General features: G+C 39.8%; 1 protein-coding gene across 1 annotated transcript; it reads left to right on the top strand.

The window, feature by feature from the left end:
* Positions 1–384: 384 nt before the first annotated feature.
* LOC111265757 (insulin-degrading enzyme) lies at positions 385–12,412 on the top strand. The gene is made up of 6 exons (XM_022842667.2): positions 385–2,789; positions 8,815–9,090; positions 9,384–9,454; positions 9,660–9,766; positions 9,941–10,076; positions 11,158–12,412. Exons 1-6 carry the CDS (start codon positions 503–505, stop codon positions 11,302–11,304), a joined length of 3,024 nt encoding a protein of 1,007 aa, XP_022698402.2. The 5' UTR covers positions 385–502; the 3' UTR covers positions 11,305–12,412.
* Positions 12,413–13,865: the final 1,453 nt, after the last annotated feature.

The raw sequence follows: 13,865 nt of genomic DNA, 5'->3' as shown, positions 1-13,865 counted from the left end.
ACGATATTGCTTATGGTGCTTATTAATTTCGCAGATGATATGTCCATGGCTCAATTCCTCTTGCTGGCTTCTGCATCCGTGCAGTGATGCATGCGACGATAACGTGATTGAGGGAGGGTGTACGTAAGACGCCTTAATCGCCATCGAGTTGCTAAAAGATAAGCATGTCTGTCTAATAGGAAACGAGCGGGACAATGGTGGAGAACTCCTTCTACCGTCATCTCGCAAAGACAAATGGACAGCGTGGGCTCACGCTGTTTGCCTAGTAGGCGGACTGCGTCGGTAACGCTGACGCCGATGGTGGAAGTAGTAACGGTAGCCAGCGGTACCGGGCATCAGTGGTGGCTAATGGCAGCGGCTGGCGATTGCGGACGTTCATGGAAAGCGGCGATGGTCGAGCCGGCGAACAGAGAAAGAAGGCGCCGGACGAAAGAAGAAGAAGGTGGAAGAGATCATTCGAGAGGGATCTTCGATTGGAGAGCGCTCGTCGAGCCTCCGGGAGATGCCGTGCTCGTCGTCGGCTGACTGCAATTGCCCTGGCTGCGATAAGCTGCCAGGACAAACGAGCTCGAGGGTCGCGGGTGGCATACTGCTTTTCGCCTCCGCCGTCCTGATCTTCGTGCTTATACTGTCCGTGCAGCCGACTGATTACGAGCTGCATGTCGCATCAAATGAGGAGATCACACATAAGCCTATCGTCGATAAGGCGGACTATGTTAGTCTACGGCTGCGAAACCAAATGGATGTAGTGATCGCCTCTGATTTAACGCTAGAGGATGCCGAGGTCGCGCTCTGCGTTCGAGTTGGGTCATGGTCCGACCCCAAAGAACTTCAGGGCCTGGCGCATTTCACCGAGCACGTGCTATTTTTAGGGAATAAAAAGTATCCTGGAAAAGGCGATTTCATCAGCCATATTCAGAGCAATGGCGGGACCCTTAACGCTCGGACGGGCAAGGAAAGGACATGCTACTTTTTCAGCATCGATCCAGATCACTTAGAGACCGCTATAAATATGTTCGGCTGGATGATGAAGGAGCCTCTAGTTATGCCCGAAACGGTTACGAGTGAATTACAAAATGTCGACAGTGAGTACAAGCGATTAATGAATCAAGATGGTCGCCGCGTGGAAGCTGTAGATAGCGAGACATCAGACCCCGGTCATCCGCAGCAAATGTTTGATTGTGGCTCATCCCATAATATGATGCAGGGTGTAGAAATATTGAAATCGCCACTACACGTTGAAATGGATAAATTCTATAGGTACTACTATTCGTCTAACTTAATGGCGCTTGGTGTGCGTGGCCCGTTTGATGTGGACACTCTCAAGAAGTTAGCGGTTAAGAATTTCTACGATGTGCGGAATACTGGAGTCGTTCAAAAGGTCTGGCCTGACCCTTACCTTCAAACTAGTGGCAAAGAAATCTTTGTAGTTCCAGCACGGGATGTCAATGATTTATATATACGATTTTCGCTACCCAATATCACTACAGCCCGTGAGACATCTTTACTAAAGACGATTCTCCGCAGCGAGCATGAAGGCGGCCTTGTCAAGAAGATCAAGGACAAGTTATGGACATCGACAATATCGATCTACGATGAAAATTACGTCGGAAGTACGACGTTATCGATCGAGTTCCATCTAACGAAGGTCGGCCTCGATCATCGAGCCGACATTGTGGAAATGACATTTGCGTACCTAAACTTCCTTCGTCAACGTCGAGAAGATGAATTTCTGGAGATTTTTGAAGATTTGCGTGATGTTGAGGAATTGGAATTCAAATACTTTAGTGCCAAAGAGATAAGGAAAACACGGCGGGATTATGTATATATATTGGATTTGGTTGAAAATCGAATGATGTACGATATAGACCACGTAATATCAGGTTCGCGATTATTAGGTGCCTTTGATTTTGCCTTCCTTCAGTACATGCTTCGACAGCTTGTGCCAACAAATACTCGAATCTTTGCGGTTTCACAAATCTTCGCCAATATGACAGACCGTATTGAGAAGTTCTATCAGGTGCACTATACGGTGAAAAACATTACTGAGAAGCAGGTAGCACACTGGAAGGCTGCCCGGTCGGATTTCTCGCTTCCATTAAGAAATACATGGATACCACGAAATGTGACAGTGGTTCGCACGGACTCGAAGTACATTAAAGAACCAGTACTAGTAGCAAATTATACGACGTCCCGACTGTGGCTGCTACAGACAAATTTTGGAGTCCCAAAAACCGACGTGACAGTATACTGGAAGACTCATATCGACGGACCCGATTCGACAAACGGAGTAGCGACAGAGTTGATCCTGAGGGTGTTTCGACGGTCTCTTAGCGACCAACTTTACATGGCAAAGAATACAGGTCTTAACGTACGATCGTCCCTCAAATCACGTGGCTCCTTTGGCAACTATGGGTCGCTAATGTTTGGTTTTAATGCGTATAGCGCTATCCTGCCAAGAGTAGTCGACCTGGTCTTCCAACATTTCCAGGAGTTTAACGTTGATGCTGAAACCCTAAGAATGATTAAAGACGTTTATCGAATTTCTCTGATGGAACCCGAACTGTATTCTACAGTTGAGCATTGCAACATCCAGGAACGTCTACTCCTAAAAACCAACCTCACTTCGCGGCAGGACAAAATCAAAACATTGGAAAATGTAACTATCAACGAAATTCGCCAAGTTCTATCGATAATTCGAAAACCCGAACTAGTGAAAGTGTTTGTCTCTGGAAACATAGAGAAATCAGTAGCAGAGGAAATGTTTACGAAGATTGTTCCCACTATCGGTAAGTTCTTTGTTCACCGTCTGACCTATCAGCAGATCTGTTTCAAGTTCTCTATATTTCTGTGAAATATTTTCAGATACCACGTATATTTATTTGGCCAAAATTAATCTTGGACGAAGTGATGAGATCGAATTAAAACATATTCAAGCAAAAAAATGACGTTCCCTTGTCTCATAAAGCAACATAATAAAATTATAACATTTTCGGGCTTGGCATTGGCCTCTCTAAGGGTTTCATGTTAGAAAGCTAGGTTCCGATAATATACGTTTCCAAATGAAGTGCGACTTTATAAAAAAAGTACGCTCAGATCAGAAACGGCTGAAACGATGTTCTGTGAAGTATTTTGTCAAAGTTTCGTGCGTGCGAAGAAGGCGCATTGGTTGAAACGTTGCATTTTTCTAAGGTCCGAGTAATCGAATTCTAAGGTGTACGTTTAAATTCCAAATGCAGTACTAGAGATAGAATGTTTCTGTTTCATATGGGCGACTGCCTACGAGAACTCAGAAATCCCCGTAAGTCATCAGGAAACAGGGCAACGGGTAACTGTAAAGAAGTCTGACTTTTGTCGGTTTATGTTGAAGACTTTTTAGAAAACTTTAGTAATTTTACATTGCTTGCTTCGTTTCTGTTAAATGAGTCACACTATTGCTGCATATATAATAACTGCGTTAATTATATAGTTTGCCAATTGCGAGGACATCAATAGGATGAGTTTCATATTGTTTATTGGGAGGAAATTGATCGTCGGTCAGTTTAGGAGAATCACAATCTGTCACTGACCATTATATTAAAAGAACAATATCTTCGCAGAACATGCGCTGATACGTTAGCTTTTTTCGAAGCAATGCTATACAAGAAATTTGACTATGAGCCTAGAATTTGTTTTTGCTTAGTAAAAAAAAAAGTGTTTCCCACAAATCTACACAAAGAGCGGACTAACTGAAGTTCGGAAAGCATGCTAAAGTAACAATGAACAGCGAAATGTCTTTCGGCCAGAATTTGCCTCGTGAAAAAAGGTGGATCGTAGTCTATGCGACGTTAACGTTGCTGCTGTCGTTTTGCTCCCGCTAAAATTCAAAATCCGTTGTTAGGTCCAATCAGCTTTAAATTCCCCGTAACTTTTTTTCACGTTTCCATATTATCCCAAAGGAACGACTGCTGTACGAAACTCCAACGAACACCATTATAGCCTACGACGTAGAGTGGCATTTACCAGGCGCCAATACAAACATCGTACCCAGAAGGCTAATTGTGATCTAAACAGATGATGCCTCCGAACTTTTTATTTTCTAAGCTCTGTTTGAAATTTTTTTCAGCGAAGAGTAGTCCAAGATCAATGGGAAGCAGCACAAGCTTATTCTACTACACTACCAGCCTAAATAGTAGTTTTAAGAGAAGACTGCACTCCATAACTAAGCTTTGACAGAGAAATTAATTTATCCTGTTGGTTTATTTTCTATACTTGTCTGAATCAGTTCGATCTAATAAACCTTTAGAGAATACGTACGATAGATGGAGCTAACTAAATCAAGAATAGTTTAGAAAAAACGTGATCCCGTGATTTAAGCAATATAGACGACATTGCATGCTATATGTATGCAAACAATTGCCGCACATTGGAAATCCTAATTTATTTACTTATACATTCATTGATGAATCCACGAGACCTTACCTAAATACTAAGCTATTTACGAATTAACTGAACTATTAGAACTGAAGGCATGCGACTCTTCGAAGACGTATAGCTGAAGGCTAACGTAGAAGTTATAGAGTGAAAATGAGCAAAAAAATTTTTAGGCCTCAAATAAATACAGCTTTTTATAGTATTAAATAATTTTGATGGTTAACGTTTGAGGTTTGTGCTACCAACACAGATCTACGGAGCGAAATTCGCGTACGGATTTCGGTTTCGATTTCTGCTTTTCGATTCTTCTGGAGATCTTAGTGGGGATACGGTCTTACATTAAAGATAATGTAATCTTTTCATACATCTCTCATATACATCGGATACATCGATGATATTAGCTTTGGAAGGATAACGATTAGAAAAATTATAATAACATTAAGAAACTGTGTTCGATGACCTTGAAAATTGCACTGCAATTTATCTGCCTTAGATGGCAGTGGTTGCGAGTTCAAAAACACACCCAACGTATACCCTCCAACCATACTTAAACCCGTTCTAAAGTCGCGAATTCATTCCCGACGTCAACCCCATGGAGGCCAACTAATGGGACAGAACCATTAAGAATATAGCGGAATATATCGAAGTATAGGCTGTCAATAGAAATGGTCTTTTGAGAATGAGTTTCCAATTAGAGCTCAGCAATTTTTGGGATGATGTTTAGCTTGTAGCATTATATTTTTTATATTGGATTACCATGATTTAAAGTCTACGCAAGACATACTCCATAAGGGTTTCGAATAGCCGCTAGCTTCAAGGCGCAAACTGAAAAAAGCTCTGGCACAGGTCCTGCTCACGAAAATTATCAAGGACCGGACGATTGTACTTCATAGTAGAGGATTTATACATCATAATTGCAACTCGGTAAATGAAGAACTTTTTTTTTCTAAATAATTAGCCTGATGTATCTAATGCTACAGATACGAATTGGCTTCTTAACCTATATATAATATATATTAGACAGGTTTATTATTTTTCGATGGTCGACCATTTGATCAGCGATGTGCGATTTTGAATTTGCTTAACATCGTGTCCTTTGCGATCTACCTTTATAAATGGCCCACGCAGGAACTCTAATAAATAGGAACATAATAATGTTGTCTATGTCGAAAGAGTCGGTAGCTAGCTGCGAAAAGAGTCAGATACTTCTTGTAGTTCGGGAAATCAGTATTTCAGATTATTAGCTTCAGGATATTAACGGTAGATACTTGAAAACCGCCTTATTCTTAGACTGGTACTTCTTCTATAGTTCACTCACTAGCTGTTTCTGTGTCCTGACGGAAGTTTCCGGCATTACTCATTTATAGAACCTGAAGGCCTTACTGGGGTAACAAGCTGAAACGATCTGGTGAAACTCAGTAGGAGAAACGATTATGACTGTATTTATTTATTGCCTTTTACGTTGTTAATAGGATTTTTACTGGAGAATCGAAGTTAATCCCACGCCCAGATTCAAATCTAGCTTACCTCCGTGCCTTTATGCTTAGAATTTAAACGCGGTACGACCGCACAACAAAGCGAACAAGCTGATATCATATTCTATAATTGTTTTTTTTCTAAATTCTTTTAACATGTAGCATCTTAGCAACAGTTGATGATTTGATACATGCCAAGGTTTATCAGGACGCAATAGTTCGGGTTGTGATAACGACATACGTTCAGACCTTGCTTAGACGTCTGCCGGTAAAGCTAGAGGCCTTATTTTGTTACCGAATTATTTTCCAACAATTGCAGATGGAATTTTAGATCGAGTACGGCGATCTAATGGCGTTCTGTATACAGACATAAAAATGACGATGAGTATCGATATGATGAAATTTATCCCACTGTCATGCACTTGTCTAAGGCCTATAATCACGTCGGATGTCCATCAGAGCCCTTTTAGAAATATTTTATACTTAACTACGATTTGAATTACCCCAACGATAGTGCGGTAAATGCACGGTTTGGGAGACTGATTGTCGTCTGGAAACTGGGTCTCGTAAACTGGGCGACTTGACTCGTCGTTCGGTGCTTCCATTAGCGTAAGAAAGCCTTGTACCTCGAAAGGTAAGTCCAGCTGTTACCGATGAGGGCCTTCAAACTAATGCTATTTGTTTTTAATATTAGTGGTAAGCTATTTTTTGATTTTGAGTTAACAGAACTAATGGATCATATTAGATGTGACAAAAAGACGACGATGCATTGTAGCATCTGTACAACAAGACTAAAAGATCCTCTCGTGGCTAGAGCAGCGCGAACGTAGCCGATATCAGAAATGCTAGACCACTAATAAACTGTAGACATTACTAGCCTAAATCGAAGTACACTCTGGATGCTCGTAAATGTCCCTAGGTTCCCAATGGATCAATTTCATGCTGCACTTTTTTGTCTTATTATACTGTTACTGAACTGAGGACGGTGGTCTATATGAGTTAACGGTTAGTTAATACTACCGTTGATAGCAACAGAAGAAAGTTCCGTCACTCCAGGCCCTGAAGGAACCTGTAACAATTCAGTTAGTTTCGAGGAAGAAACCCTATGCAAGATAACTAAATTTTTAAGTCCACAGGATAGACTCAAATGCACTAAGCGTGAGTTACCTAGACCAAAAATGCCATTGTTTGACAAAGCTAGAAACATAACACTCCAAACGGTACGTTCTTGTTTCATACATGGCTAAGATAGAATGGCTCTGAGAGTGCGATTTAACTTAGTGTAGATTTGGGGGCTGGCAAAGAATTAAAATAACTTTTTTTATCTTTATAGGTAAACAAGCAGTCGATACGAATGCAAAACGCATATCTGAACCACATAGGCCTATCTTCTGAAACCTGACCGACCACAGATCCAGTAACTGGAATTTGCACCAAGCTTTTGGTCCACATCAGTCTCAAAAATGCCGAGCTTTTTTGATGTGTGCTTATTTCAAAATTAACGCTGCTATCTTTATAAAAATACCGTTCGAATATGGCCGTTATCTGTTTTCAGAAGTCTTCAGGTCTTCATATCAAGACCGAGTGACTCTCGCCGCTCGTTTGCTATAGCCATTGTAATTAATATTAACCGTAGAAGATAGGTTTGAGGCTGTACTGTAAATAATCTGTTTCAAATCTGTACAAAAACGAGTCGCCTATGATGCAACGGTTTTGACAACCCATAATCCGAACCTCAAAAATGCACACAATGGAGAGTTTGCGTGATAGAACTAGATGTAATAGCAATATAATAATAAAGCAAGCAGCATTTTGAGGTTTACCGATGTCCACTTCTGAGCTCTTGTTGTATAAGGAAAAGCGAAGTCATATTGACAACTGCCATTACCTCTGTGTGTCCCAAAAGCAATACAATTATTTGTATGACCTAGACAAATTAGATCTATTGTTAAGCCTTCATTCGAAATTTACGGGAAGCTTCCACTTCGTAGTCATGAACCGTTTAACTGATCATTGAATAGCATTTTATTGTGCATTCAAAAATAGAACAAATATTCAAGCCAAAGGACTCTTAGTAAGATAATACCTTTTAGACAAGGATAGGGTTAAAGTTCGTCCTGGCATACGTTTACCTGCGGTAGATGCAGCCGTCCGACGGAGCGTCTAACATCGATATAGGACGTAAAACTTCAAACATGGATATGCAGCTAAGACACAAGAATGAATTTATTTTCTTCAACAAACAGGTTCCTGGAGAACTATTGCGCTGCCTATCATCAGCTGTGCCTATAACCGAACTGAATTTTCTAAATGGAAAAAATCCGTTTTTTAGGAATCGCAGAAGGCACCTCTTCTTCTTCTACCAAATAATACATAGGATATTCATAGTGGATACTTAGGCTTGATGTTTATACGAATCTGTGAATGTGGAAAAGTTTTTAACATCGTGTACAAATCACATTTATTTGCATACGTATATTTATATAACTAAAAGCGTATTCGGACTTTAAATGGTTGCACGCAAGGTGGAGTTCTTGCGGGTTTTTTCATGTCGAAAAACTGATCCCGAACAAATAGTCTTCTCAGATACTCTTTCCAAATGACTAGTAAAAAAAATAAGTTCTGCCTAGATTGGTGCGAGATAGCGACACAAGGGCAAGTTCACATTAAGGGCACCATTGATAGGGCGAAGTTGGCCATCGACCGGATAAGCTATGCTCATCAATATTGATCTTTTTTTTTTTTTCTTAATTAATCTAGATGCATAAGGGTGTCCTCTGAAGTTTGCTAGTGCGACGAAGAGTAAGCCGTCGACGAGAATGACAGCTTTTTGCCAGGTTCACCTCAGTGGTAGGAAATCATTCTCGAGGACTAGCATCCTCGGCGATGATGAGTAAAATTAGCCTTTTTCCGACTACCATTACAGCCAACTCATCGTACCTGGCTAGCTGTGACGATCTTCCCCGCAAGTATGGCTTGCCGCCGGGAAGCCTGTTCCATTACGTTGGCTATGACGAGGGCCAATCGCAGCGGTCGGTTACGACATATCATGAAGTCGGAGTCATTTCGTCGGACAAAGAGGTTATGCTTCGCGAATTGCTCGTTCATATTGCTAGCCCCGAAGCGTTCAATATTTTACGGACGAAAGAACAACTTGGTTACGGCGCAGGCGTCATTTCTGTTGTAGACTCACGCTCCCACGGTTAGTAGAAACTGTATGATCTCAATCAATCAATCAATAATGAGTATAATTTCAACCACTAATGAAACAGTTGGAAGAACTATAGTGCTAATTCTATAATGTTAATAGATCGTTTGTAGAGGAGCATATTAGAATGGCTGAGAGCTATTATTACGACCGTTTTACCTCTTCCGTTCTAACCGTACGATACAGTGTAGGACCCATCATATTTCGTCTAGTGAAGTCATTGTTAGAGCGGTCGCACTGTTCGCAAGCTTCATTTATTCAAATTCTCGTTTTTTCGCTGAACCTAGGTCTAATGACGTACGTGGAGACAAAGAATAATACCAATTACGTGATGAATCGTATTTTCCACTTTATGAGGGTAAGTTTACTCAGACCTATTCATACAAATTAAATCACTTTTACGTGGTCCATTGAATTTTCCTAAACTCCTAGGTGTTTTGATAAGAAGACCACGTTTAGTAACTGAGAAGAATCGACCCCAATCGATGAGCAAAACGAATACAATCATCTTTCGCAGGTTCTAGCAATCTATCGTCAACAAGGTGTCTTGTTATTGCATTCAGGTTTATCTTCGTCAGTACATCAACGATCTAACCGAAGAGCAGTTTAATCAACATCGCTCTGCTGTACTGTTGAAAAAACGCCTCAAACCAGTCAAGAAGGTTGAAAGGTAATATCGCATTAACGAATAGCGAGAGTGAAAACATTAATGCATCGATTCATCGAATGAACGCATGCTTCCTAAAGGTATCCTCAATTGCATTCGATTAGTATTTCCGCCGCCACAAAACTAAATTTGTTTGTTAAACTTCTAATTCAAGTCTTGTTTTATGACTAATTTCAGGTTAGGATCCGAGTTGCTGGACTGTAATTGTGACTACACCAGAGAAGCAAGATATGCGGCCATCTTAAGCAAATTAACGGTCGATGACGTTAAACAGTTCCATCAGACCTACTGTAACAACGACCAAACCTGGAAGGTAGTGTTATTAGTGGTCCCCAGATGGATACGAATGCGTGCATTTGTTCGTGTACGACGGCTATTTCGGCTATCGTAGAACACTACAGTGCGGTAGTGCCATTTATTGATTAGCACACCAATACCCTAGTTATTCCTATCCTAATTTGCTCTATTTAGTGCGCAAGTTATGAATTCGAGTAGAAACGACAAAGATAATTGAACGTTGTTGTGATCCTAGACCGTCTACTATGTGAGAGAATGATACATTAAGCGTTTTTGATGAACACCATATGATGTACAAGTAATTTTATTTATACAAACATAAAATAAATGTTACGCAGTATTTTCATAGTTTGTCACATTGTTTAGACCAAATCACATCGAACGTTTATGTTATAAACGAGCTTTTTATCGTGATTACAAAGTTTAATCTCGGATTTGTTTTTGAAGTGAATGTACAATTTCCATCTTTTCTGATGCAAAAACTATACGTAAAGTTAACGAATGAGCCTTTTCAGTGCATTATGTAATTTTCCTTAAAAACCGCTTTTTAAAATCAGTTTGTCGTTTTTCGCTCATTAAACAGTTTATGCACCCTCTACGGTTTCTCCTATCCTACAAGGTGTTCATATATTATGATATGCTGAAACTCAGGATATTTAAGCGTTCTAGATCGGCGTAAAATTTTGTAACTCGGACAAACCAGAGCAGATAAAAACGTTTCTCACCCATACAGATTTAGCAGAAAACAACAACTTGAAAAAGAGAGTCAGTACTACTATGAATGACCCCTAGCTGAAAGGGAATCACAATAAGTGGCTGAACCTGTCGACTCCAACTGCACAGAAATGGGTCGATATATACAATTCAGTCAGAAATTTTTATCTAAAAAAGGAATTACTACAATAGATTAATAAAACCTTCCATGCGTGATTTCTGACTGATCAGTCTCTAGCAGTTTCGTCTGTACGAGAGAACTGATATGAAAAGCACAAATGCTGAGGTCATACAATCTCAAAAAATCGGTTAAATAACAATTCAATAATAATTTTAGGTAACTTTTCATGTAATGCAATACAAAAAAAAAAACTGTCTTTCAGGTGATCGTCACAATCATCGAGAAAGATGCCGGTGATACACAAATCGGACAAGGCTTTCCCCGCGACCCTAAGGAAAAATTCTCTGACATCGCGCAGTTCCAAAACAAGCTCAAGCTTCTACCACCTGTAAAAAGCAGATGCCGGTAGAATGCCAAAATAAGAAACAAATACCGAGTTCATATAGGTTGGTTGCAATCAAAGTGGTGGGCTGATTCTGGGGTGCTGGGTAAAATGAAATCATATATATATATATATATATATATATATATATATATATATATATATATATATTATGTTGAATAACGAAAAAAGAAAAACACCGTAAAGTAGCAAATGTTCAAAAAAAAGGCACTACTTAAATTTGTTTCTATTTCTAACATTATAGATTTGTACATGACTTCATTGGGGGGCGTGCGTGTGCTTGTAATAGTATACCTAATGAGCATTTATATGAAACGACTCAAGGTAATTATAACATGATGTTATTACGACTTAGACGTAAGCAACAAAAAATCAACCAGTTAATTATCTATTACTGTAAATTTCTCGGCAGGTCATATTAATGCTCACAAGCACAAAAATCACATTCGCTTATATACGTACATATATACATACATACGCACATACATATATACATACATATGCATTGCTACGAACACAAAAATCTGCTTCTCACCAATTGTTTAAGGATTTTGGGCGGATGGCCGTGTGCAAGGTATCTTCTTTTGTTTTTCATTTGTAAAGTGAATCAAGGAAGTGTGTTATGGCGCGTAACATATACGTAAAGACGGAGGAACCAAATGTTTATTGGCGGTACTCATTACTCAACTATATCGCATCATTTCATTTACCATTTGTTCATCACGACGTGTGAGCACAAACCTAGAGGAGCTTTCCCGCATCTCGATTTGAGTATCATCAACTGGTTGAAAATAAAAGTAAAACGACCCGTACATTTCGTATTAACAACAAAAAACATGTTATTATTAAGGTAGCTGGACGTTACATACTTTTCTTCATGTTCGATATCACTAGCATCATTATATAAACTAAACGTTGTCAGATTCCTTTATTATGCCCCGTTATCTCATAGCCTAACCTTTGCAGTCATATAACATCAACGAGTTGACAGCTTAAACTGCCAAATTTTGTCCATCCTGATCTGCAAAGAAATACCATTTTATTCAAAGGCTCGTTCAATGCAGAAGCCTATCGTAGATGGCTCAGGTCTAACTCAGTATCAGTCTTCATCGTTGTTTATTTACTGAAAAGGATTTGAATCAAAATTGTTGTCTTTGTGTTTTTGCACTTACCCGGTTATGGAGGTGCTGCGGAAATTCAGCAATTGAATTGCCAAATTGCCACAAATATTATTAAAAATTATTTGACTTGTGTGCATTTGGCGGCAAACGTTTGTATAATCCCTAGCAGAAACTAGTATGTCTCGATTAATCTCACATAAATCAAATGTAAATAACTGACTTCAAAACAAGACTTTCTCCATTCTTCGATAGGGTATATATATATATATATAAGCAGCTATTAACTTTCGAGGGTTCCACCCTAGCAAAAGACACAGCTAAGTTGGTAAAGTTTGAATTCTACATCCATAATCAATGAAACTAAACGCTTAAGCTCTACAGATCGGGTGGCGAGCAATGTAAGGAAAAGACTGACACGCTCGTTGATGTTGCAAAATGAATCCATATGTTGTTAAGGAGTGCCTCAAACGATTGCCCTGATTATGTTATGACGAGCCGTAAGGAGTCTGCTTCAAAAAAGGATAGACGATATGCAGCCCTTATAATAAGATCATTCACGCAAACAATTCTACGAACGTGACTACTAAAATTCGTGCAAAACTGTAAGTCATTGACTCCATTTCCACAGAATATAAATAATATGTCTAATAAAAGTCGGCTTCGCCCGAGTGGGTGTGTGCGACTTAAATTACGTAGGTAAACAGTAAGGTTAGGCTAGAAGTATTCTTGCTACGACAGTTGTTTACCACGATTATGTATATGCGGTCAGAAACAATATATATATATATATATATATATATATATATATATATATAGGTTTAATTATTTATCGAACGTGTAATGGGGTAAACATTCATCGACTTCTTACCAAAAAAATGGGCTCCTACCTATAAATTTTCGTACCACACATCTCTGAACGTCACTGAGAGGAAGGCCGTGACTTCTAAACGCTTACCTATAGCATGTGTATATCGGCACAAGCTAAATAGGACTTGGTACTCAATTCTCGTTCTCCGCCAAAATAGAATAAATCGTGTCCATCGCCGCCTGACCGCATGACGAGTGCGTATATCTGCTGCTGTTGGTTCTTCCCCCGATAGCTGAAAATAACACCAATACAAGCGCTGACCGGCCGCAATAGAAAAGGAGGCCATTCGCCATTTGTAGTAGCTTTGCGCAGTCAGGGTACGCTGTCCGGTGGTGGCCTATCTTGCTATGGCGACTACAAGAGATGACAACAACGACAACGGCAGCAAAGATAAGTATTGAAATAGCGGGTCAGACCACTCTTTTGGAGGTCTTTCTGGCGCTATACCTTTATTCTTTTGCTCGCGGTCCTGTTGAGGATACAGCACTTGGCAGGACCATGCACCCAAACCATGATGGTATGGGTGGTCAAGTTGTTACGAGAAACCATAAAAGGCGTAACGAGTAAAAGACGTACCA

Source organism: Varroa jacobsoni, unplaced genomic scaffold (genome assembly GCF_002532875.2).
Source record: "Varroa jacobsoni isolate VJ856 unplaced genomic scaffold, vjacob_1.0 scaffold_1005, whole genome shotgun sequence".
Classification (NCBI taxonomy): Eukaryota; Metazoa; Arthropoda; class Arachnida; order Mesostigmata; family Varroidae; genus Varroa; species Varroa jacobsoni.
Note: the sequence above shows the minus strand (reverse complement) of the source record. Positions and strands in the feature narration are given on the sequence as shown.

Coding starts and splice junctions, on each gene's coding strand:
- LOC111265757 (XM_022842667.2), top strand. CDS start 503: ATGCCGTGCTCGTCGTCGGCTGACTGCAATTGCCCTGGCTGCGATAAG. Junction 9,455..9,659: donor GTATTTTCCACTTTATGAGG/GTAAGTTTACTC, acceptor TATTGCATTCAG/GTTTATCTTCGTCAGTACAT. Junction 10,077..11,157: donor ACAACGACCAAACCTGGAAG/GTAGTGTTATTA, acceptor ACTGTCTTTCAG/GTGATCGTCACAATCATCGA.